The sequence below is a fragment of the Apostichopus japonicus genome, chromosome 9, assembly GCF_037975245.1.
Source record: "Apostichopus japonicus isolate 1M-3 chromosome 9, ASM3797524v1, whole genome shotgun sequence".
Taxonomy (NCBI): Eukaryota; Metazoa; Echinodermata; class Holothuroidea; order Aspidochirotida; family Stichopodidae; genus Apostichopus; species Apostichopus japonicus.
The window spans coordinates 524,141-549,183 of NC_092569.1; the positions used below are offsets into that span (position 1 = coordinate 524,141).

Consider the following 25,043-nt stretch of genomic DNA (forward strand, 5'->3'; position numbering starts at 1 on the left):
ATGTGCGTAAACATTTTCAACTGTAGATTCCAAGTATTGATATACTGAAAAACTGTAAGAGTTGTACAATGCTTCAAGTTCCTTTTTCAGTTGTTCAATTGTTTACTGACCCTACATCAAACCATCCAAGTAATAATTTGGGTTGCATTTGATCAAACAAAGAAATCTTACTGTAGTTATTTTCACGAATTAGCAGTTAAATGAACGTTTAATTCTCTGTTTGATTTAATTCTGTCACCCAGAAAGTTTCCATATGAACCGTACTAATAATATGCAAACAGCTAATTGGAGAACATTACTGAAGTTCTACATGTCCCTCATGTAATGTAGTCTGTGGCTGTTACCAGGCAAAATTCAACAACCTGTTTTCCATATTTTGTGAAAATCCTTTGCAGGTTATATAACCAAATTAAATTAATTTATTATAATCAAAAGATGTACAAACTTGACATAAATTTGCACTTTTCACTGGCATTTTATTGAATACTTCATGATAGGTACCCTTGAATGGAACATACCTGTTAATGAACAAAGTCATTATGAAGTTTCTGAATAACTGCACCGTTTGCAGTAGAACCATAAGTAGGGAGAAGAAGAGAGGGAGTGTCATTGAAGGCTGGGGGGGGGGGGGGGGAGGGGCAACTCGGAGCTTGATAGCTCAACTGGTCAAGCTCTCTCAAGGATTTCTTATCACTGGTTTATATTAGGTCACTGGTTTGCCATTCTTGCCAAAATGTTTACGGCTCAGTTTTCAGGTTTGTTTTTCCACAATCTAGACAAGTTTCTACTTATTTGTCCTATCTTCATATGGATTGCAAAAATGCATGAAAATATGTAAGAATAGACCTGTTTTGATAAAATATGTTACCATTAAAATTGTTGATTTTCTTTATAGGTTTTGCAAGATGAGTTTGATAGTCACAAAGGACAGCTGGACAACCTGCAAGACGCTGCCAGAGCTATCCTAGACAAACAGGACTCAAACACTCGATCAAGATCCCCCATCCAACACCAGATCAATGAGATCCAGGAACAATGGGAGGATCTCAAGAGACAGCTGGACGACAGAGAGGGACAGTTGGACAATGTCCTGAAAGAGAGCGAACCATTCCATGAAACCAAACAGGATCTCAACGATTGGTTGATTGACTTTAGCAACCGCATCTCATCTCTCCCAGCTATCAGCCAGAACCCAGAACTGGTCAAGCAACAACGAGAACATACCAAGGTAAAATCATGATTCTAGCAACAATGTTATCAACTTTTCTTTTTTTCCTCAATCACTGCAGGAGACTATGAAAACAAGCTCCTCTTCAACAGGAAGCTAAATGCAAACATGAAAGTTCAGGTTGCATCGCCAAAAGTTCAAGTCACTCGTAATATACAGCTGTCAAACAATTTAAGTGTCTCAAAGTTCACATGGGTGAGATGGGTGAGAAGATATGGATGAGCAAAACTAAGAGGGTGTAAATATTCTGATCATGTGTAAGGTTTGAAAACTCTGTCAGAATTGAAGCTTAAACAGTAACCACCATTACCCTTGTCATCTGGAAGCCAACATTAATTGATGCTCATCGGAGGAGAGCCTATAGACTAACTTCACTGAAAGCAATAAAACAAAATGCAATACCATGTGGCAGACTGTTAGTATGGATACAGCAGTATGAGTAGAATTCCCCTCTGTTTTAATGTGAGTACAAGGCTCTAAGGGCAAGCATGAGTACTAAATGTATCCCCAGACTACTACAAGTACACAGCCACTAGAACAAGTACAGGCAACAATGCTGGAATAGGAGCAAACGTAGGGACTCACTACATGTCTGTTATGTAGTAAATAATATGGTATGTTCACTGACAGATCTAATTCTTTGGAATAGTTCATTGCCTTGGAAAAAAGGAACATGAGAATAATAATTTCCTCTTGGGGTTCACATGTTGGTGTCCCTCTTGTTGTCTACATAGTTTGTATTATGACTTTAATTGTGCATAGAGACCTTGACATTTTACAAATCAGTCATAACACATTCATTCCTTCCCAGTAATGGACTTTGTATACTTTATGTATTTGCTCTATACTAACTGAAAAATGAATCTTTCATTGAAGTGTCAAATTTCAACCATCTGTTTACACTGCTGAGAACTTCTCTGTGTTGTTTGATCAATGTTAACAAAAACAGTGAGGGAGTGTACATATTCCTTTCTACCAGCAGAAGTTCACATTTTCTTGATAAAACTGTTGTCTTGATAATATCACTGTTATACTGAGTAGTATGGCAAATATGTGTGCTCTTACCAAAGATGAATTGAATCATATATTGTATAGCAATAAGAATAGGCTTTTAGACCAGCATTAACCATGTGACATACAGTAGGATTGACCAGTGTAGTTGAAGGTCAGTGGTACTATCCCAAAATATGCTAGAAAGTCAAATGTTGGTCACTTATGTCAAGCCTCCAAAATATATTTTGCTTCCACCCTTAGAGCACTGAAAGTGGCTTCTTTCACACTCTTCTTACTTTAACACTCCTCCAAGTCTGAGAGTACTTGAAGGGTCAGAACCTTCAGCAATGTACTTTGATAACTTTTAGGAATATTGTAAAATTACCTAAATGTCAACACAGATGAGCAACTTCCACATTCCACTGTTACCTTGCTGCTCAGTAGCCACCATTATTTCATGTGGCTATGTTCATTAAGTGCAATTTAAACCTTAGCAACCTGGTCAGCTTATCATGCTATTTTTTTCTCACAATGATTACAGGCACTGCAGAAAGAGGCAGATAGAAAGAAACAACAACTTGCATCGATGGCTGACCATCACCAGCAGTTGGTCAAGCTGAACCCAGAGTTGACCGCCGTGTCCGAGGTTGAACTGAAGTTGGAAAGTGTTCAGAGCCCATATGACGATTGGTGCAGAAAATTGGGTATGCTCCCATTTTACTATTACCTTTATTGCAACACTCTTTATTCATGGACAGTATGTACACTTGTACAGTTCACCTGGAAAATAAAGTATTGTAAACACTATTCACACAATTAGGTAAAGGCATCCAATCGCACAACTGGTACCTGCACAATGTAATGTGAACAAACATGGGTGTACAGATCTAAGAACTCCCCCTTATGTTTACAGTGTGATTTATTTATTGAAGCTACTATCTTCTGCAACATGCCATTCTCTTTAGACAGCTGATATTAATGCCAATGCCATGCATGTACAGAATTCCATATGTACCACAGTATAATCTATACTGTCAAAGAACTATTCCAGAGACATCCACTTTCACACCACACTAATTTTGTGTCCACATCAACCTTGTATGTATAAAAATTCAAGAAAGAAAAAATTGAATTGATTGATCATCATATACTTAAAAAAAATTGTAATATTATAGATAAAAATTAATTATTTTTTGCATGGCAACAGGAAACTTTTGTAAAAAATTAACGATATAGTTATTTATTAGCTTACTTTCTTCTGCTGTATTTATATAATTATTGTTGTATCAACTCATTCCAGTATTGGTAGGGTATCATCATTTGTGGGTTTATGGGTATTTATATAATTATTGTTGTATCAACTCATTCCAGTATTGGTAGGATATCATCATTTGTGGGTTTATGGTTAATCTTACAGATGAGAGGTTAGGCAAACTCCAAGCTGCACTGGTTCAGTCTCAAGACTTTGAAGATGCCCTTGATAACATGGCCCGATGGTTGGACAGCAAAGACAAGGAAGTGTCCTCACCGAAACCTATCTCTGCCAGGCCAGATGTGCTCCGCAGACAGGTCATTGAACATGAGGTGAGGGTCAACATTGAGGTTGTATGAATGGTAGCCTGGGGCAGAACAGGGTTTTTTTATTAATCTGGAGTATTTTATGTTTATCATACCGTGTAGTGTGGTGTAGAAAGTTCAATGTTTTTGATTAAAATTGTTTGACCGCAGTGTACTCAAATTAACATCTTAATAATGAAAAAGACAATGATCAAGCAAGGAAAGGGTTAGACAAGAGTCACTCATGATAACGTTGAGATGTTTTTATTTATTTCAGGAATTACCGAAGGAGATTGTGAAACAGGTTTACACATACCAACGATTAGCCGACAAGATGGACTCGCTGGTCCAGGAATCCGAGTCTGGTCCGGAACGAAGAGCTCTGGAACAAAAGAGAGACGACATGAAGTCCAGATGGACTGACCTGGAGAGGAGAGTAGCAGAGAGAAAAGACAGACTCGTAGACTGCAGCGAGAAAGCCAAAGAATATACTGACGAATGTAATCAATTCCTACCCTGGCTGAGGAGTGTAGAAGACAGGATCAACTCACTAGGACCAGTCCTCATGAAACCAAATGTGGTGAAGCGACAGTATGACATACTCAGGGTGAGTCATACTACTGTGTGTCTTAGAAAGGCTAGTCAGTGGAGGGACGTAAGATAACATTGTGGCATAATTTACCATTGGGATATATGGAACCATAGAGGGGTACTTATTGACAATGTTCCTTAGGATAATAACAAAGATGCAATGATGAAATGAAATGATGAGATGAAATGGAACGTAAACAATAGGAACAAACCACAATTTTAGCATTTGGAAAGACAATTCCAAATATGTTGAAACCATTAATTGAATTGTCATGTGGCTTTCCCTACCTGCATATATGTAGGCTGGGGTTTGTAAAATAAGATACTAATAAAATAAAATACTTTCAAGGCCAATTATTATTGTAGTTAGTTGATATTATGTGTCCTCACAGGAAATCAGATTGCAATCATTAAAGGTCAGGGCTATATCACACTACACATTCTTTTAGGGCTAGCCTTCTGTTCAACTATAGCATGATGCATACAGTGAATAAAGGTTATTCCTATAACCAGGCTGAAGTGTTTCCTGTAATGACCAATAACGGAAGTGTTTTTTTTTATTACGTGGGATTGCCCTTCCGTTGCAGAATGTTTTCACAGTGAGACAGCAAACTATAAATAACATTCATTATGTATTCATACAGGAAGTACTTTTCCTCAAGTTTGAAGCATTTATTTTAGTATCATTTTTTGGGTTATAGTGAGGTTTCTCCTTGTTTATTGCATTTTTCTGATATCATCGAATCTATCCTCATTGAGTCTACTAAACTAAGAGTTGCTACAAGTTGTGTTTGAGTCCAGTCACTGCCTGTGATCTTCCTGTCTCAGGTCACGGTATTAATTCTACAGGGGTTTTAATGGAGTCACTTTACTTCTGAAACTTGGTGATTCAAGTCATGACTTGTTTACAACATTGACTAAATTGATAACCATTCTAACATTTATTTGTAATGTAAAATGAAACAAATATTTGATATGTCGATCAGATCTTGTGAATTGTCTTATTTAAATTCGTTTACAGCAATTGCAAGATGACATCAACAGACACAAGGACAACCATAGAGCCCTTAACGATAACAGCGAGAGGTTAGTCAGATGCACAGATGTCGATCACCCCTTCATCCGAGACCAGGTTAAAGACATCAACACAAGATGGGACAAATTGAATGCAGGTACGACTCGGTTGCTTTCATCGTATCAAAGAAAGCCTTTGCTTTCAGTGATACGTTGATGGTGTAATTTTATAGCCTGTTTCTGTGTTCCTGTAACATCAATAGACCACTTGAACCTTTCAGTAGCGAACCAGAACAGTAAATATTACATAAACAGATCATTGTATGAAAATTATAATTTTTATGAACTGTTCATATTTTGCATCATACCTGATGAACCTTTATATCGCTGATCATAAAAACGTCAAATTTGATATTATTTCCAAGTAGTTGAATCTGTCTCTGCATTAACATTGTATTGGCAAATGATTTTCCTAACAACTTTTAATTTTACATTTGCTCAGTTTCAAGTCTAGGTTCAAAATGTCACCACATTTTTAAACATTTTATTGTAATTGGTAATTTATTTTTTGAATAATTTTCTCCTCTTATTTTGATAACAGATGTAGCAAGGAATGTTGAAACCCTTGAGGGACTCAACGATCGTCTCTCAACCTTCCAAGAGAATGTGAATCAATCGTCTAGTCTCCTGGCTAGCTGTGAGGGCAGACTGGCCAACCAAGATTCTGGCCGTGACCGGTTGAGTCTCGACAACTTGAAGGTGGGTACATACTCTAGGGGTTTCAATTGTCTTACAGTTAAAGTAACCGATTAGTTAGAGGTAGAACTGTGACATTGTTAGGGATAGAAATTATTTATTCCCAGCTTTAAGTGGTAGTTTGTCGGCTTTGTAACATTTCACACTAAGAAGCCTTCTTGTTCGCCTCACCTATAACTGCATTTAGCCTGTTTACAAATGGAGTAACAAATATTATAATATATTAATTTATTGCTTCCACACTGCTTGCTATATACTACTCAATTTTCCCACCCTCCCAAGCCTCTCCCTTGAAAAAATAAGGAAAATAACAGGAAGTATCTTACAGAGATGTATAAATATTGACGGACTCCCAGCTGACATTGGGGTAGAATAACCAAAACAGGATGCAAAGAGGAATAGCTTAAGGTGTTGTATTTAAGATTGAGAACAACTCCCTGCGTAGATTCACACACTATCAATCCCTTCTTTGCTAGAGGCTAATTTTCCTATGAGATCTGTTCACCCAGTGCTAGTTTCGTCACGTCAAACATTTGATTTTGAAACTATTATTATTCCAAACTTAGAGAAGTTCAATCAATACACTGTTCATGAATGAGATTTCAAGGCTGTTTTGATAATAAATGTCTTTCCCTTCCTTTAACATTTTTCGTAAAGTGTGTTGAATTTTAACAATGTTCCTGGTTTATTGTGAACTAGTTGTTAAAAAAGTACAGTATATATATTTATTTATTGGTGTTAGACTTATGAGAAGAGGTATAATGTCTTTATGGCTGACTTCCAATAACCATTGTTCAAATGGATGTACAAAAGAGTTATTAATTTGTGCACAGTTTCTTATCTCTACATGACACACATCGGAAGAAGTAACATTAGAGTTTGATTGCACTTTGCTGAAATTTTGTCTAATTTCCTTTCAAGTATCTATTTTCCCACTTAGAGTGATCTGTTTAAGTATAGATCTTACGTTACAGTAGACAATTATCTTAACATTATCCGAATATTAAAGACTAATTGCATATTTTAAGTAGCTAAGTTGTGTTTTTGTAACAATATTCCACATAATTATTGATTCTGTGTGGTTCTCAGCATTTTATCACTCAGACACTTGTTCATATTTGTATTAATAACATTTGTATTAATCACATGTAAACGTATGATTAGTCATGTTGATCTGCATTTGAATGGGATTTTACTTGAAAAAACAATTTTTTTTTTACCTAAATCAACTTCAAATATTCTTTTATCAACTTTGAGAGACTCATGAGTTATATTTGATCTTACAGGATCTCCAGGGTGAGATTGATGTCCTTGAAAATACCATCGTTGCTGTGCAAGATAACAGCAGCCACCTGATGTCTGCTGCCCCCAGTCAAGCCGATACAACCCAGATTAACGATGAGGTAGATGGAATGGTCCGTCGCTACCAGAAACTGAAGGGTATCGTCAACGACAAATACATGCAACTTGAGGCAGGCAACCAAGAAGTTGTCAAATACCAGGTAACAATTACATCTTTATGTGAGGTTTGCAACAGAAAAGACTAGCACACAAAAGAAAGTAAATTATCTTACTTAAATAAATATTACCTACATAATTAAATAAATTATAAATGATATGATATTGTGTTACTTTGTGTTAGATTATGTTATGTTATAGACATACACGGACAAATAGGTAGATGCATAGACAGACAGACAGATAGACAGATGAAAGCAGCCCAAACTCATTGTCAAAAGCCAAAATTTGCGCATTTAATCATCATTCTCTCTTTTCTTTTGTTGTCACCAGTCATCACTGAATGACATTTCCAGCCAACTCTCAAAGCAAGAGGATGACCTGGACCGAATGGATCCAGTGGCCAGAGATCTACCAACTCTGGACAAACAGAACAAAGACATCCAGACCTTCCAAGATGAACTGGAACTCTTGAAGGGAACCATCCTCAAGGCAGAGACCGCCTACAAAGACATCATTGACCGTGGATTCATGTCTGATCCTGAAGGCTTCAGAGAACAGATTGAAAATATCAACAAACGCTGGTTGAAAATACGGGAAAGAGCCAACACCCGTCATGCGGACATTGACCGAACAAATGCCAGAATGCAGGACCTGAAACATCTCTTTGATGAGGTCAACGGAGGTCTTGATAAGGCCGAGATGGAGATCAGAGGCTGGAAGCCAGTCGGTGCTGATGTAGACACCATCAAAAGACAAGAGAAAGAATTTAAGGTAAGCAGAGATGTTTGAAGTTTTTTTCTTATATCCAACCCATTTCTGCAGCAGTGACTAAACTTCAAACGGTATGAAGCCAACAAATGATTGATACATTGCTGTCAGTACAGAAGAATACCATAGTGACTGTTAACTTTTTCAAACCTGTCATTAACACAACACAAGAATAAACATGTTATTCCTCAAAAGTTGTAAACTTTTTGCTTACTACAAGTACAAACAATATTTTGTGAATGTATATCAATGAAATCAAACCTCTTTGCTTCAAGTTCACTTTTGCTACAACCCTTCTAAACTCCAAACATTGACAAAAAGCATGTAGCACTAGAATGTCCTGTTTATAAATATTTATATTTGTACTGGAAATAAATAAATAAATAAATAAATAAATAAATGAATAAATAAATACAAAATTGACAGGATGCTTAGCTTCTGTTTCACCAGTTCAGGTCAGAACTGATATTCACCCGTCTTCTTTGTTTCCTTAATAATGTTATTAATGAAAAACACTTCCATTAGAAGTTTACACCATTGAGATCGACCAGAATGAAAAGGTGCTGTGGTGTCCTTCCAATTATCCACATGTGCTAATTATTATATCCAATTATAAACCAAGAACAGATTTGGGGGCTGAAAACACTCCAAGTTAGCCCACATCTTGCCATGTGCCAACCTTTACCCTATCCTACTGTTATATTATACACAACTATAAACCAACAACAGAGTTGGGGGCTTAACCACTTCAAATAAACCCACACCTTGCCATGTGTCAACCTTTACCCTATCCTACTGTTACATTATACACAATTATAAACCAAGAACAGAGTTGGGGACTGCACCACTTCAAAGTTAACCCACACCTTACCATGTGTCAACCTTTACCCTATCCTACTTTTGCATTATACACAATTATAAACCAAGAACAGAGTTAAGGGCTTCACCACTTCAAATAAACTCACACCTTACCATGTGTCAACCTTTACCCTATCCTACTGTTACATTATACACAATTATAAACCAAGAACAGAGTTGGTGGCTGCACCACTTCAAAGTTAACCCACACACCTTACTGTGTTCTTCATGAAGTAGTCAGTTATCTCTCCAATATTGTCAATTTTGTTTAAATTTAACTGTACCAAGGTTTGATTAGATTCTTTCATTTTGCTTCAAATCACAATTTCTTCTTTGTTTCTTCCTTGCAGGCGTACATGAGGAACCTTGTTGATCCTCTGACTCCCAGGGTCCGAGATGCCAACAGACTTTGTCAGAATCTTGTTCAGAGTGCTGCACCACATGTCAGTACAACCGCCCTTGAGGGGGATCTGAAGAGAATGAATGACAGGTGGAACAGCCTCCTTGAAAAGGTAAATGTTATGTATATTTTGTGACACTCATGATTCATGGGTCCTAGTATTTTGTATGTCAGAGTTCAATTAACTGTATATATTGGAGCAGATGAATTATATGGATTGGTACTATGCTTAGAAGGAGAGTAACTGGTTGAGTTTTGTAACAATTAATATGCCACCACCTTTCAGATTCACTCACGAAAAAAGTAGAGTGCTTTATAAAAACAACAGAAAGTGTTTCTTCTCGTTTACAAAAGGCTCTTAGCTGGTGATTCCCCTGAACAGCCGATCACATCTTTGACCTTGATACTTATCAGTTGTGAATGTGTGGTAGATCTAAGCCAGGCGTGGTTACAAAATTGATCTTGCAGGCAATAGAGAAATCTTGTACCATATATCTGTGGGCCACAACACTTTAAGATGTACCAACTCCCATGACAAAAACATTGTAAATATTACACTGTGTGGGAACTGAAAAACCCAGCAAAAGATTGAAAACATTGCTCTTCCTGGAAACTTGTGTGTGGGCTCATGAACCCCTCGGTGTTGGCCCCATATAGTGTAAGTCCCAAGTGGTCTGTGGGGTGTATTTTCCCCTCCTAGTCGAGTTGTTGGTGCTTGTTTGAAATTTTAAAATCCATACAATATTTTGCTATTTAAGTGTAAAATTGCTATTGATAAATGATGTTACGTACAAATGTAAATAACACTCACGATCATGTCTCCTCTCCCTTGTATTTGTAGAACAATCAACGTCGTGGTAATCTGAATGAAGGCCTTCTGAGGTGCGGTAAATTCCAAGAGGCCCTCCAATCCCTCTTGTCATGGATCTCCGACACCGAAGCCATGGTCAAGAACCAATCAGGTCCATCGTCAGATTACAACGTTCTCAAGGCACAAATGTCTGAGCAGCAGGTCAGTTGATTGACATTTGCTTCCATTCATAATAATATTATCAACCTCACTGTACCATGCTTAAAAATAACTGCGTAACATTTAAGACCCTGACCCTGTGATCACCTTCTTCTGGTTTACCTCCTTAAGTCCCACGGATCTAGACCAAATGTCCAAGATCAAACCCCTTTCCCCCCCCCCCCCCCCCCCCAAAAAAAGTTTGGATTTATAGCAGATTTAACAAGTCTTAGAAGACTTCTCTATTTTTAAACCAGAAGAAAATGATAAACCTACATGTCTACTGGAAGGGTTTCTGATGCAAATGAGACTTTGCACATTAAAAGATGTAAGGAGGATTGTAGTTGTGTGTGAGGTAGTGGAAGAGTGGGCAGGGGGAGGGGGTTGTGCAGTTGTCTTTCCATGATTTTTGATGTGAATAGGTGACATATTTAATCCCAAAAGCATAGAGCCATACATATATGAAATATGCAACATAGAATAGAGAAAAATCCTTTACTCCACCCCCCCCCCCAATATTTCTCCATAATATTCATGATTAGCATGACAGAGCAAGGGGCAATGTTTTAAATAGTAACATGAATAAAAGAAAACTATTTCCTGTTTTCTACAATACACTGCATTTGAGAAATCGCTCATAATTTTGTAGCAGCTGTAATTCTTGTAATCTTTAAAGTGCTGTTCCTATAATCAGCTGATTTGTTTCCTGTTCTACCAAAGCCAAAAAGGTTAATAAGCACAAACGTAGGTTTAAATACCACAAATCCAGGAAGTACTGAAATGATTGTAGGACCTTCCCCGTCATTTGTGATGATTTCTTCGTAATGATTGAAACAATCAACCACAATTAGGCATAAAATCCTGCTGATTGGTAGTATCATTCGCTCATATCAATTGTTGTTTTTGTTTAGTACAAGCATGAGTCAGTTGTGACCTTAGTTCTTTTCCAGGTTGCCTTGGAACTCTCTAGATTTTACATAGTTAGAAAGCTGGAACCCTCTATATTTTACATAGTTAGAAAGCTGGAGCTCTTTTTAGTTTACATAGCTAGAAAGCTGACTACTCCCTCTGGGCCTACACCAAATAAACCGTACAAATGTTATTTGAATTACTACTGACTGGCTGTTCTGTGTTTGTTCTGTGGCTGTCTGTTACAGAGATTGTGCACATTGCAAATATATACCTGTACAAGTAAAGGTTTTGTGCTTTTTCTGCAATCCTTGAATCCAAATTGCTTTGCTAGGGCCTTGAGCCCATCCAAAAAAGGATCAGGAGAAATAGAAAACCATCTTTAACAGGGCAAATTATCATTCACATCAGGAACCATTGGGGGTGATGGGGGGGGGGGAGTAAACAGGATGCTGTGTTTCCATTTTCTTTTGAGACTGACTCAGAGCTTTCAAATGGAGAAGTCTTGGTAGACCTGTCTAAATTTCCAAAAAAATGTTCCATGACAAATGACACAAGGTTAGGGTAGTGGTTGTCATAACACAGGGTTAGGATAGTGGATGTAGTAACACAGGGTTTAGGATAGTGGATGTAGTAACAGGTAGGGTAGTGGTTGTAATAACACAGGGTTAGGGTAGTGGTTGTAGTAACACAGGGTTAGGGTAGTGGTTGTAGTAACACAGGGGTTAGGGTAGTGGTTGTAGTAACACAGGGTTTAGGATAGTGGATGTAGTAACAGGTAGGGTAGTGGTTGTAATAACACAGGGTTAGGGTAGTGGTTGTAGTAACACAGGGTTAGGGTAGTGGTTGTAGTAACACAGGGTTAGGATAGTGGATGTAGTAACACAGGGTTTAGGATAGTGGATGTAGTAACAGGTAGGGTAGTGGTTGTAATAACACAGGGTTAGGGTAGTGGTTGTAGTAACACAGGGTTAGGGTAGTGGTTGTAGTAACACAGGGGTTAGGGTAGTGGTTGTAGTAACACAGGGTTTAGGATAGTGGATGTAGTAACAGGTAGGGTAGTGGTTGTCATAACACAGGGTTAGGGTAGTGGTTGTAGTAACACAGGGGTTAGGGTTGTGGTTGAAGTACCAAGGATAAGGTAGTAGTTGTCTTAACACAGGGTTAGGGTAGTGGTTGTAGTAACACAGGGTTAGGGTAATGGTTTTAGTAGCACAGGGTTAGGGTAGTGGTTGTAGTAACACAGGGTTAGGGTAATGGTTTTAGTAGCACAGGGTTAAGGTAGTGGTTTTAGTAACACAGGGTTTAGGATAGTGGATGTAGTAACAGGGATATGGTAGTGTGTGTAGTAACACAGGGTTAGGGTAATGGTTTTAGTAGCACAGGGTTAAGGTAGTGGTTTTAGTAACACAGGGTTTAGGATAGTGGATGTAGTAACAGGGGTTATGGTAGTGTGTGTAGTAACACAGGGTTAGGGTAGCGGTTGTAGTAACCCTGGGGTTATGGTAGTGGTTGTAGTAACACTAGGTTAAGGTTGTGGTTGTAGTAACACAGGGTTAGGGTATTCATTGTAGTAACACTGTTAGGGTAGTGGTTGTAGTAACTCAAGCAAAATGGTTCATCATGCTCCTTCAGTAGTTACTGTCCTTGATGATGCGTCTTGTATTTTTAATTTATTTAAACATTTCCCCATAATGCCTGTCCTCAACTTGCACTTACTAGCAAATATCCCTTAATCTGAAGTCAGAGAGTCTTTGTGGTATAAGCATTTTGAGAAAATTGACAAAACACGTGAGGAAATAATGAGGTTTTCAAATACAGGTGTCTGTGTTTTGATTGTAAGAAACTCATTCCATAGTTCTGAAACTTTTCAAGTATTATTTAAAAAACATTCTAAACATGTATCTGAAGATTGAATTTATTTCTTCCTTTATCCATCTTTCAGCTGTGTGATCGTATCATCACTGACCGAGAGCCTAGTGTCTCATCCCTAAAAGAGATGGGTGAACAGCTGGCCAAGGTCTCTGATCCACAAGATCGTATGCGAATACAGCAGCAGCTCTCAGACCTAGAGAGGAGGTGGAACAACTTGAAAGATACCGTCAAAGACCGAAGACAGAAACTGGAACAGACAGAAAGACTGGCTAGGGTGAGTATAGTAGAGTCTTGATCTCTATAACCTTGGAACACAACATTTGATGCATTCAGCCTCCTCTTCATTGTGAGTTAGGAGGGGGAGGGTTGTTTACTCAAATGGAGGGGTTGTTTGAATGTGGGAGAGGAATTGTAAGGTTGTTAGGACTGATATAAACCACTAAAGTTAACAGTCTGGCAGATTTGTAACCACACATGTGTTAACTTAGAGCCTTATCATGCAGCAGTTTGGTTTGTTTATAATAAGTCTTAGCAAGACTCTACTTTCAAAGAAGATAGAGGCATACTTCAATCACTATTTGTATTTGAACACGGCCAATATACTGCCAAATTTGTTATGTGTATGCAACGTCAAACATTTTATTTCAGTGTCATTGAACTATAGTCAAATTGCTTAACATGCCAGCTTTCTACACGAAATGATAAGATGTTTTACTACTGCAAAAAAGACCTGTGCAGGTTAGATATATAAAATTTACTTTAAAACATTCTAAAATAAAAGTTACCAAAAATGTATAAAAGAACTTTGATCTTAGCAGCATCTTCTTCAAAGGAGAAAAAAACTCACTCACAGAGTAATGCCTCGGTCAGTTAGCATCTTCATGGTGGAGCCCAGAATCTTCAAAGTAGTTTGCATTTGTGTACAGAAAACTTGTTTTAGTTTTGAACTAAAAACATCCTCAATTCTCATAGTGCAGAGAGACAACAGAGAAAGAAAACTAGAAACAGGGTTTAAAATCTATAAATTAATTATCACCTTGGCACTTACCTATATTCTTGTTCATTATTGCAAATAGACTTTATTGGAGAGAGAATTCATCATTTGTTGTGTCCAAGGTTGTAAATAGTATGAGAAAGATTCCCCCCATGTATTGTACAGTGATTGTATTTCTGTTTATGTTCATAAACATACAATGCAATGTCAACAGATGTACTACACCAATAGTTTACACACAGTTAAAGCCAATAGTAGGTTTGCGTTTATTTCACCTTTATGTAAAGTGGGTGGGTGTATTGACATTACAGAATGGAACCCCTGTGCTTGCTGAGTGCCAAGCTGACACATCTGACATAACCATTAGATTGATAAAAGGCAGAAATATTAACCAGACATTCCCCTGACCGGTAAAACACGACTGCCATAGTAACATGACACATTCAGAATAAACACAGATCTTTTACCAAGAATTGCACTAAACAACCAAATGCATTGATTACAGGATCAAAGATCAATGTATTCTGTGTTTTCTGTGGCAGATGATTTGCAAAGTATTTGAAAAATAAAGGAAGATTGACACTTCAGCATGAATCATTCTTAAGATTTGAATGTGGTTAACAGTTTAAATATTTATCACAGGAAGTCTCCTGATGTATTACATAAATGATACCAAATGTTGTACATTACATCGAAAAACTTAGGCACAATGTAGGAACGTCATTGGAAATTTTGGCATTAGACCATGAATTCAGTCCTAAAACTCTGGAAGAACAACATGAAACATACTGCAATGGTTGTTAAGATGCAATACTTATCGACATTCTTCCCCCTAAATTCCCTGTTCATCCTCAACAGGGTCCTTGGACCTTGGTGTCTTTGTTGACACAAGCTCCTAAATATATTAAAGTGATTTATCATCAGGATAACTGAGATACAACCAGTTATCCCAGGGAAGTCATTAATGAATAAGTGGTTAACAGTTCTTCTGTGAAACATTTTAAGAAACAGTGAGGCAAGAGTTTATGAACATTAGTGAGGGTAAGGATTGCAATACCTATACACCAAACTCAGTGTACACACATTCACCTAGTTTGCCTTGAAACCATTGTGGATAGTCATCGTAGAATTCTTCAACATGGGTTGTAGGGAATGATTTGTCTGGTAGTGCAATTACCTGAAATGCTTTTACAAAGTGATTAAATTGCTAAAACTGATGCAAAGAAGTATAGCAGTTCTCATACAATGGAAGCATACTTTTTGCAGCATTTATGAGTTATGAAAACAAACACACAGCAATGAATCATACCTTTTAACACATGTTTCTCAATGACTTGTATTGTTCTATGCATGTCTATCTAAATATCATTTCTGGTTCCACACAATGAGCTAAAGCTGTCTTCCTCAAACTAGTGAGCAAAATCTGGCCACTCCAGAATTCATCCCGTTATGAATCAAGACAGTCGCCAAATCAATTTTACCTCAGAAATTGAAACCTTTTTTCTTTCTTGCACCTTGGCCTCTCGCTTCTATTGTAGGACTTCCACGACAACGTGGATTCAATGAACAGTTGGCTTGAGGGCACAGAGAACAACTTCGCCTCTCAGGGTTCGGTAGCGACAAGCAGGTCGCAGGTCCGCTCACAGATGAAATACCAACAGGTAGATCGTGGTTCACGTTGGTAAAGCATGATACCGCCACCTATCCATGCCTTCACTCCCATTGACCGCAATCTTTTTTTGTTATTTCATTTATTCATCCTTTTTATGTTCACGTCACGTTTAGCTTGCAGTTATGATTTTCAGTTTTTCCTTGTTTTCTTTATTTGGTGCACTGTTTTCAGGCTTTTTACACATTTTCAAATTGACCATTGACCCCATGTTAGAGGCTGATCGTTCACCGTTGCCTAGGATACTTTACAAAATCATTAGGTTTGGTCAGACACTGCTCTTGAGGGTTTTCAGATCCTTCTTTCTTTTGCAGACAAGAGCAAAACATTTACTCAATGAGCCACACAGGTTGTTGGCATTTGAAATATTATAACCTTACACAGCTAGTGTATGACCTCACCTATTATTAATAGTTGTTTTTGTTTTTCTAATCCTTTTGTCTTGTTGCTTTTTTGTTTTGTTTAGACATAACAGCTTTTAACACTTGTTGTACATTATTTTCAACATGTACTTAATTATTCACACTTTCAGTTTTGGCTACAAACAATATATATATACCTTACTACCAACAGCTTGAACTCAACAAGTAAAATTAAGATTCTATATCTTGCAGACAAGAATTGTTCTGTATCTTCCAGACAGGCTTCTTTCAAAGCTAGATCATAATACAAAGTGAGAGTGTTTTCATCTTCAAACAAACATGGACAAGTGTGTTTTTACAAAGAGATCAAGTCTTTGATATTACAGCTGATGCAATGGATTATCGTGGCTTAAATATTAGAGTAGTTTTAAGAAAAAATTGTAATCATCAGCAAGTTCTTATATCTTTTTAGAAAGTAATTTTGCAAGAAAATGTACCAATGCGGAGAATATAAATCAGTGTTATAATAAGTTGATTGTGGTTAAGTTTATTTGTTTATCGTTGCGTTTTTAATTTAAATTTTGCATTATAGAATTGTTTCATTATTTATAGATAGCAAATAGTTTTGATGCAAAGTAAAACAGTTAAATTCTAGCTGGAGGTGTGCTTCTGTAAGGTTCAGAAATGACAGAAGATATGAAATAAGATTTTGAAATCCATAGCCAAGTTGAAAATTAACAGAGACATTTTATGAAAGAGAGTTTCAAAGAGCATTTGGGATAAATACCGATTACGGTAAACCTTGCCGTTTGGCTAAAATTATTCTATTCATCAGTACACTATTACCCAAGGTGCTTTATGATTTTAAAATTGAAATTTAATATTTGGAGAAAATTTTAATGGAAGTTTCAAATGAGGTTTTGTCCGAGATGGTTTGCAAGATTTACTATGCAAGAGGTTTTTATGTCTTTCCATTCTATGTAACTTTTTTTGATAAAATGTTTTTTTTTAGACTAAACAACAAGTAGTTTGTTTTAGTCCATCATAGTCAAGAATAGGGACAAAGGAGGGGAATTCCCATCAGGGTGGGGAATTCCCCCTCTTAGAATCAGCTACAGCAAGGTACAAAAGTTGTATTTTTTACAATGACTGCCTGGGGACCATTTTGGAAAGAGATGGTTTTTGTTTGAAAATTGTTTTCATACCCATTTGTGGAAAATATTATATTCTAGTGCCACACAATACCAGGGTTTGTTGTGTGTGTGACATACATGAAGTTATATCAAAAGTATTTAGATTGTTAACTATATTTTTTTTCCCTTTTATATTTTTCCTGAATCATGTAGTTTATGAGTACTTACAGTAAAACTGTTATATGGAGACGGGAAGATTTTGAAAGTACATTTAGTCTTACAACTCAATTCAAAAAAGGTTCTGTTGGAGGGGACGCCCATAGGGTCCTTCGTCAGGTAAAGAGTTCTGTGGGAGGGGACGCCCATAGGGTTCTTCGCCAGGTAAAGGGTTCTGTGGGAGGGGACACCCCTAAGGGTCCTTGGCCATATAAAGGGTTCTGTGGGAGGGGACGCCCATAGGGTCCTTGGCCATTTAAAGGGTTCTGATGGTGGGGACACCCCTAAGGGTCCTTGGCCATGTAAAGGGTTCTGTGTGAGGGGACGCCCATAGAACCCTTGTCATTTTGTGCAAGACAAGGATTTGTGAAGTTTTGTTGATTAAAACTCATGTAGCATCTCATCTTATTTACCTCCCTTTTTGCGATAAGTACTTTGTCATTATTGTTATTTTTAATTTGGATTATTTAAAACCTTTAATGTTCTCTTTTCATTTTCTTGTTGTTTTTCCTTTTATAATCCAAGTGACAAGTTTGTTTTGCTTGCCAGATTTTCTGGCCTTTTATACTTGCACCGTGTTCTGTGCTGCATGTTTCTTTTTGCATCCCCTCCTTTGCCTGTGCTAGTTGCTTCCATTGGTCTCACAGTGAGTCAAAGTCATGACAAAGTTAATGAACAGTCATGTTGTAGATCATTTAATAATCAAATTCACATTTAAACAGTACTTAAGGCAGCATACTTGATTATTCACAGACCAAAACAATACCACCAGTTAACAACAATACCTATGATGCAATTGTCTGTCAATGTTTATGAATCATGACAAAAGACATTGCATATTATAAAACCATAGCTCTTAGTTCACCATTACCATGGAAATGGAGAGTCATTGCATTCTTTATTGACCAAGAAGCAAAGGTGACAAAACAAACTTGTTATCAGAGGATATGATATTATTATTATTGCTAGTCATAAGAAAATTATTGCTAGTCATGCCATACTGTTTTAGATTGTATTCATTCGCTGCTCAATTCATTCATGTGTAGAACAGCTCATATGTCAGTAATATTCGATTTTTGTTTTCTAATTTTTGCTGCAAATTCAATAAAAATCATGCTGGATTTACAGGAACATTACATTTATATACCTGTTCTTATGATTTCTCATTTCTCTACCGTTTTGTTCATAACCATTTCCCTCTCAATTTTTTGTTGTTGTTGTTAATTTCATTCTGTTCCTTTGGTATTGTATGATGAATCCATTTTGTTGCGCATTGTTGTATTGACTTTGCTCTGCATCATACCTGGTAGGAACCTTGTAGTTGACCTTTGACCCTGTGACCTTGCACAACCTTTGGGGGCCAGTTAGAGGTTATCTCTGCATGGTCTCATTTGCTTGCTGTTTTCAACTCACTGATTTTTGTCACACTTATCAAGCCTCCATTATGTTTTTTTCTTCATTGTAATGAATGGCCTGCTTACAGTATCATTTACAATCTCACATTTGACTCACAATGACATCTTATTAATCCACTGATAGAATCATGAAGATTTAAACCAAACATCTCATTTCGAAAAGATGAGGTATTTTAATCTCCAGTGGAACCACCAGGCGAGAACAAACATGTTTTAGATGTGTTGACATTAATAAAGCATCCTCTAAGTAATTGCACAAGGTCCAAGTGTGTTAAGTGTTGTAATTCAAGTTAAGCATAATGCCTTTACTGTGTAGAAAGAACCCTAATTCAACCAGATGCATTTACACAGATAATACTAATATTCTATCCACCAGTAGTTACAAAGATAACAGATTTAGATAGAAAAAGCATTGTATCAAAAAAAAAAAAAAAAAAAGTAACATTACTACTTAAATGGTACTTAGACCACAGGCTGTGCTTACTCTAGCACCCTGCAACAAATATAATCACTCATAAAGTTCAACCAAATGCCTTTATTAACTTGCGATGTGGCATTGGGGAAGAAAATTCCATATACAGGGGGGGGGGGAGGCCTGCCATTACTCAAAAACATTGTTTAAAATTCAATTTTCAACAAAATGTAAAAATTGCAGATAGTTCCCTTTTTGTGTTATTAACCATTACAAGTAGTCATTTTGTAACATTCTAACGTTCAGGCTTTCCTGTTCAAACTGGCTGTGTTTATTCTGTTGCGAAATGAAGCAAGTCTTTCTCATGGTAAACATTACACTCTTTTAATTAAACTAAGGAACCCACCAAATTTATTTGTTTACCAAATTAATTTTCGTTAGCGAGTGATAAATGATTTCAATGCTGAAAATGTCCTCTCATTTTAGTATTAAACATATACAAATATGAACTGTGAACAACTTGAAAAATCTCTGAGCTTTTATTCAGTTTTTGAAAAGAAAATGCGCCTAATAATGCCTTATAAACTGCATTTTCACTTCCCTTCTGTACCGAATAGTATCAAACACTTACAATTTTAAACACTTATTGGCAAAATGTCATGTCAAACAGCTACCATATATTGTTATGATGCCCTCTTTCTGCTGCACTCAAGATGTTCATTTGTCTGTGTGTTATGAGAACATTCATGGTTTTAAACATTCCATTCAGATCTATAATAATGCTAAATGTCATGCATTCAATAGACCAGTCGTTGACAATATCAAACATTAATATATTCTAAGCTCTCTAGAGATGCATATCAATGTTACATTGACTATTTCATGCCAGCCACCGCACTATGCTTCATTAAAACAATATTTACTGAAGATATCTTAAGATATCTATGGGTAACATCCACAGTATCAAAAATGACCATATTCCAAGCTCCAATACGGAAGGTACTCACTAAGAGGCATAAATCCTATCTTGACCATTTTATGCAACAACATGCTCTGTCTTGCGTTAAAGCAGTATTTTAATCTTTCTTTAATTTTCAAGTCACTCTAAGAGGCATGTTTATCCATAACATTGAAGGTATAAAAATCTAACATAGCATTATGCTTCATTAAAGCAATACTTTCCTTCATCTTGATTCAAGAGGCATGAGTAACATTAACAGTATCAAACAAGGACAAAGTCTATTTTCCATGAAAGTATTTATTGAGACTTTGAGTCAGTTGTTGCTAAAAAAGACATAGCATTGACCACATCAAAAAAGATTGTCTGTTTTAAACATCTCTATATCAGCATGATGGTTTTCATAAAATTTTGTGAAATACACTAATGAGGTATACATAATGTGAACATTGAACAATATTGTATTCTAGACTTATTTTAAGCAGCCTTCACCATTTCATCCAGTGTTAAGAATCTTGCTAACAGGCAGGTATGTAATAGTGGCTGTAACTAGTCCCCAATGTGAAAAGGTTTTCTGAAAAGTTTTTTTTTTTCTTCCAAAATTAAAGATATTTCTATACTGTCAATTCTTTTGTGGCCATTAAGTATTCAAACACTTAAGATTACTATCAAATCATTTCAAAGAAACAGACCAATCTGTTTTACTGTGTTTGAAGTTTCATTGGAAATAAAACCATGACTGCTGCTTTAATCTCAAATGCAAACTATATACTTTCGGTCTCGCCTGTTTATGGGAATGTGGCCTCTTACTGGAAATTTGTAGCATTTGAAGAAAAACAGCACAAAGTCTGGTAATTTGGCACTTTCTTGCATGTGAAACAGGATTCATTTTTCATGGATGTGGGGAATGCACACTTTGCATATATGCCTGGCTATTGGGAGATGTGGATGAAAGAAGCATTTGCATGGTTAAATTTAATGCCTTTCAAATTGCAAAGGGTAGTAAGTTTTCTCAGCTTTCAATTAATTGTACACATCAACTATCGTATCATTGTGCAGGTAGTTGATGGAATTCTAGGAAAATACCTCAAATATCAAAGGTTGTAAGAATATCAGCTATGTAAGATTCTTAGTTCCTGTCAGTAGGGTGGATCTGCTTGGAAATAAAATGCTTGGTGGAGGCTTTCGTTCAAAAACTCTTTTTGGTGGTAAATTAGTCTGATCTTCATAATTTACTCTAAAATTACATTTCTCATCTTCCTTCATATTCATTTTGTTTCTGGTGATGAAATATGCTGGGGCCAGAATCATCAAAATTGTGCTACCAAAAAATATAAATGGGAATTTTCAATTGTTTCTGTATCGTTAGTGATAGCTGATGTTTGCAATTAAAAAGTATATACTTGTCATTATGTACAGATACTGTACAATGATATAAGGTGGGTGATACCATATCAGTGTTGGGTGGTAGTATAGATGTGTATGAATATTGACAAGATTATGAACTACATTTGCAAAGTTAAACTTTCAAATTCTCCAACAAAACAGTCAGAATTCTACATGCATTCATCTAGGTCTTATCTTGTCTTGTTCAAACTAGTTTGTAATATTATCTAGTGGTAATGGTAGTTACTTTATGAAACCTATCCGTACAAATGCATATTTCCTGCTTGAGTGGAACTCTTACGCATGGTTCTGTACATAATATCATTAAAGGTAAGTAACATGTTTTATTTTTTTTTTTAAATATATAAGAAGGAGCATAAAAAACACAAATCATCCATGCTAGATAAGGTTGATGTTGCTTCTAACAATCTTAACATTGGATTTAAGACAGCAAAGAACATAGTAACCTATCCACCCCCTCCCCCCACACCCCACCCCTCCCTCCCCTTCCAAAAAGAAACCAAGAAGAAGTTATTAGAGTTTAATATAGCAAACAGAACTAAAAACTAATTTGCAGGTGAGTTAATGTTTTAACTGCTGGTGTGAAGAATTGACCAAAATTAGTCTTTGCAATTAGAGAAAAGAAAATAGAACATCACTATGAGCTCGCTGGATCTCATTCCAGCAGTCCATAGCAACCAAAACCTGCAAAGACTTGAACAAGTCGATACCGCAGTGATATTTCAATACACCATTTGAATACAGAATTTATAGTCTTTGTACGTGTTTGCCAAATTTAAACTTCGACCTTTCCAGCTTACTGCACTAAAAGTTCAGTGAAAATGACACTGTTCTATGCAATTTCATATCAATATTTATTATTGTTATTGAGTTATCTGTCGTTGAGAATTTTGAGCTGAATAAAATTCGCCAGTTTTATTAAAGAGTCTGTAGATTCTACAAACTTCTATCAAATTTGTGAGCCCCGCCCAATTGATCATGCACCAATCAAATCTCTCTTTTTTTGTTTATGACCCTCAGGCCTAGGCTTACTTTTACTTTCATGGCTAGCCAGTCTTAGGTCCCTATCCTTGTATCTTTCTTTCGGTCTTACCGATGTAGCATGCGAAATTATGTCATTTTCCTTCCATTGCAAGGAGTAAACAGGTGTTTTCAGACGTTTCCTCTGTGGAAGTGTAAAAAGTGGATGATACAAGTATAGGACTGCGTTAAAATCTTGATCGGGCCGCATGTGTTTACATTTGTGTAAATGAACATGCTGACATGGGCGGTCGCAGTGATTTTATGTTAAATCATTTGCACCATAAGGGCAACGGATGATAAATTACTTTCTTTCGTTTGAGACAGCTTTTGGCCATCTCACCCACCTGGTTGGAGTGCATTTAGAATAAGAAACATTGAATCTACTTCGGAAGTTTGTTTTCCGAAATTCATCAGCAAACACGTATTGAGACTTTGAATGCATCTGAAAAAAAGACAAATTGACTTTAGTGCAACCTAGAAAGATGAGTTTCCAAGATATCCACAATTGAAGTTTTGATCAATCTGGAAAACTCATTAAATATGTGCAAACTATGATGTGGACTGTTGTGCCCATCAAAATTTCTTACTTTAGCCCTTAATAAGTTAACCCATAATTACAAGCCCACATATATCATTTTAATAATGAAATGTTCCTCTTTTCAAAGAAGAATAATAAAATATTTCAAAAATTGCCTTAGGCCCAAAAACCTGTGTTCAATGTGCTTGAAAAGGAGGTTGTAAAACACAAAGGAAGAACATAACAGAAACTGAGGTAGTCCCTCCCTTTACATCATCAATGTGCATCATTAGCTAATGTCCATTCTAACTAAAACAATAATTAAGAAACGACTTGTAAAATGGTCAATCTTTGATAGATTGTGATGGGAGTTGCAGCTATTTTCATGATTTCTAATGCCTATTCGATTGATTAGGACAATGTTGTTCATAGGTGTCCATAGACCTTTCATGCTCACTTTCATTGAAGTACTTTGTTGTCTAAAAGATTGGCCCAGATAGTCCTTTTTAGTAATTTCTTCTCTTTTTTCTCCCTCTTGGGGAAGCACAATTTATCTTTGCACTGAGGGATTGGTGAACTCTAAAGGCAATTTTGTTTACAAAATTGCAAGTGGTTACATCTCAGTTTACTCAATACTCACAGGTTCACTGAACTAATGTCATAAGAAGGGTTTAATAGCCTACAGTTTCAGGACTAGAAAGTGGTGTAACTTGGCCAGATAAGAGAGTTATCAGTAACAGTCTGTCTAACAGAACACATTAACAGACTATGCCTTACTTTTCCAGTTCCCTTCCATTTCAAAATAAAACATTAGTATAAGGTGGCTTTGTTAGCCACCTTGAAGATGTAATCTAACACACAATCTGTATTGAATTTAAGATCAATTGCGCTCAATGTCTAAATATTTTGATTTTCTCTTTTGTGATGGAAGCAATGATAGGTACTGACAAGGCTGAAGGCATCCTGATAGTAGCCTCACTTGCCCCACCTCCCCCCCCTTGAACCCCACTTACCCTCTTTGCAAGACAATGTTTGGGGAGATAGCACACAATTGATCAGATTGACGATGGGGTATTGTTTAGGGTAAGTGACGTTAATCGTAATATGTGTTGTGTTCACAATGTAATGTATTCTGCCACACTATTAGTAATAGTGTATTACCTGAGCAACAAACCATAGCAGTAGTCTATTCCACCAATGTCACAATTAATGAGTAACACTACTTCAGAACAACATTACCTTCATATAAATGAACAAATAAGGATGGATAGTTCTGTTGGTAGAGGGCAGATCTTAATATAGTCCTCAGTTCACTAGTTTGAATCCTTAAAGATAGCAATTAACAAAACCAAACTTTTGCACTTAAATATGTGGATTGCACAGTTCAGTAACATTGGACAAAAAGTTGGTTTATGGTGGTTATTTCTTAGGTGCACTGCTCCAAATAGTCCGGGTTACCATACCAGTGGTTTAATGGCCCTGCACAATGCAGTCTGAAACAATGACCATAATAAATGA

General features: G+C 36.6%; 1 protein-coding gene across 15 annotated transcripts in view; it reads left to right on the forward strand.

The window, feature by feature from the left end:
- Positions 1–25,043, forward strand: part of LOC139973076 (uncharacterized) — a 293,321-nt gene that overhangs the window by 222,321 nt on the left and 45,957 nt on the right. For all 15 annotated transcript variants that reach the window (XM_071979459.1, XM_071979458.1, XM_071979453.1 and 12 more), the window contains 12 exons: positions 896–1,228; positions 2,763–2,925; positions 3,639–3,805; positions 4,056–4,385; positions 5,391–5,541; positions 5,985–6,142; positions 7,426–7,641; positions 7,931–8,371; positions 9,577–9,738; positions 10,468–10,638; positions 13,490–13,693; positions 15,952–16,074. In XM_071979459.1, coding sequence (XP_071835560.1) covers positions 896–1,228; positions 2,763–2,925; positions 3,639–3,805; positions 4,056–4,385; positions 5,391–5,541; positions 5,985–6,142; positions 7,426–7,641; positions 7,931–8,371; positions 9,577–9,738; positions 10,468–10,638; positions 13,490–13,693; positions 15,952–16,074 — 2,619 coding nt within the window. The remainder of the gene's footprint in view (positions 1–895; positions 1,229–2,762; positions 2,926–3,638; positions 3,806–4,055; positions 4,386–5,390; positions 5,542–5,984; positions 6,143–7,425; positions 7,642–7,930; positions 8,372–9,576; positions 9,739–10,467; positions 10,639–13,489; positions 13,694–15,951; positions 16,075–25,043) is intronic.